The following is a 1459-nucleotide window of genomic DNA, read 5'->3' as shown; positions in this document are numbered from 1 at the left end:
ATATTCAGTAACGGCCTATTAACTCGGTCACTCACACCCCTCTTTTTATTAAGTGGAAATAATAATGAAAATGGGTCAGATCAAGCGTCGATGGAATCCTGGAGAGGATGAACTATTAAAGAAGCTCATAGAGGAACATGGAGCAAAGAACTGGTCGTTTATATGCCAATTGATTCCTAGTCGAACTGAAAAATCGTGTAGGGAGTTTTGGTGCGATCATATTAATCCTCAATTGGATCATCAACCTTTTAATCCTGAAGAAGAAGATATTATTTTCCAAGGCTCATGACAAATTCGGTAACCAATCGGCTAGGATAGCATCTTTGTTGCCGGGTCGAACCAATGTATATATAAAAAATCATTGGAATTCAACCCTTAAACGAAAACACTCTTCCATGTCGGAAGATTTGACATTTGAAAAGCCTCAACTTCCTTTGAAGAGATCCTCTAGTGTCGGGACAGGTATAAATTTAGGAAGCCCATCTAAATCTCATTTAAGCAATTTGGAATTTTCTAGGTTTCCTCAGTTGTGTCTTTATCCGCCTACTATCCCACCCTGTCAAAAAATGTGCCTCATTCAACATATTCACTAGTAATTCCCTACCCATTTACATCTTTGACTTTGTATGGATCTGATTTGAGCAATCTGAGTATATATAGGTACTCTTGATTGAACCTTTATCCATACATTGCCTAATTAAGTGAAAAATTCCCTTTTTCATCAGGTTCACCAGTATTGCCTGGTCCATCAACAACTTTGAGTCTCTCTTTACCTGGATTCAAATCTAGCAAGAATTGGAATCCGATAAATCGAATCGAGCAAGAAGATGAAGTGACACTTGTATCAGCATCTGAACCCAATCCATCAAATTTTATGCCCCAAACTTCAATAACTCAGAGTGATAATTCTAGTCTTACAAGTATGGAGAAACAGTTGTTGAGCCCAAATATTTTGACAGTGTTACAAGATGTGATACGAAAAGAAGTAAAAAATTATGTGTCTGAGTTATAGAATGAAAGGGATTAGAGGAACACAGAAGCAACAATGGATGCTACTGCAAACATTGTTAGCAAAGATTGAGTAAAAGTTGAATAAAGAGAGAAAAATGAAGAAATCGCAGTGGTAATTTTTTATTTATAATTTAATTGTTTTTATTTGTAGTATCTCATTATATTATATTAAAAATGTATGATAAGAGAGAAAACATATCTATATTCATAAGAAGTGTATAAGACCCAATCGCCCCCATCCCACCCCACCCCAACCCAAAAGATTTAGAAAGAGATTAGAAATATTGAATATTCAATTAACTTTTTTCATTAAATTGGTCATTTTTATATCATTTGAAGTGTTGTTGTTCATATGGTGTTTTTTGGTCCTTTTATATTTAAGTTTAACCATTGAGATACGAATCTATGGCATTTGATTATCCATAATTTTATTTGAGGTGGTATAAAA

The 1459-nt window shown here is 34.4% G+C and overlaps 1 protein-coding gene across 1 annotated transcript; it reads left to right on the top strand.

Moving 5' to 3' along the window:
* The first annotated feature begins 395 nt into the window (after nucleotides 1–395).
* On the top strand, nucleotides 396–1012 carry LOC101243679 (uncharacterized). The gene is made up of 2 exons (XM_010315813.1): nucleotides 396–462; nucleotides 726–1012. Exons 1-2 carry the CDS (start codon nucleotides 396–398, stop codon nucleotides 1010–1012), a joined length of 354 nt encoding a protein of 117 aa, XP_010314115.1.
* The last annotated feature ends 447 nt before the right edge of the window (nucleotides 1013–1459 follow it).

This window comes from Solanum lycopersicum, chromosome 12 (genome assembly GCF_036512215.1).
Source record: "Solanum lycopersicum chromosome 12, SLM_r2.1".
Taxonomy (NCBI): domain Eukaryota; kingdom Viridiplantae; phylum Streptophyta; class Magnoliopsida; order Solanales; family Solanaceae; genus Solanum; species Solanum lycopersicum.
Note: the sequence above shows the minus strand (reverse complement) of the source record. Positions and strands in the feature narration are given on the sequence as shown.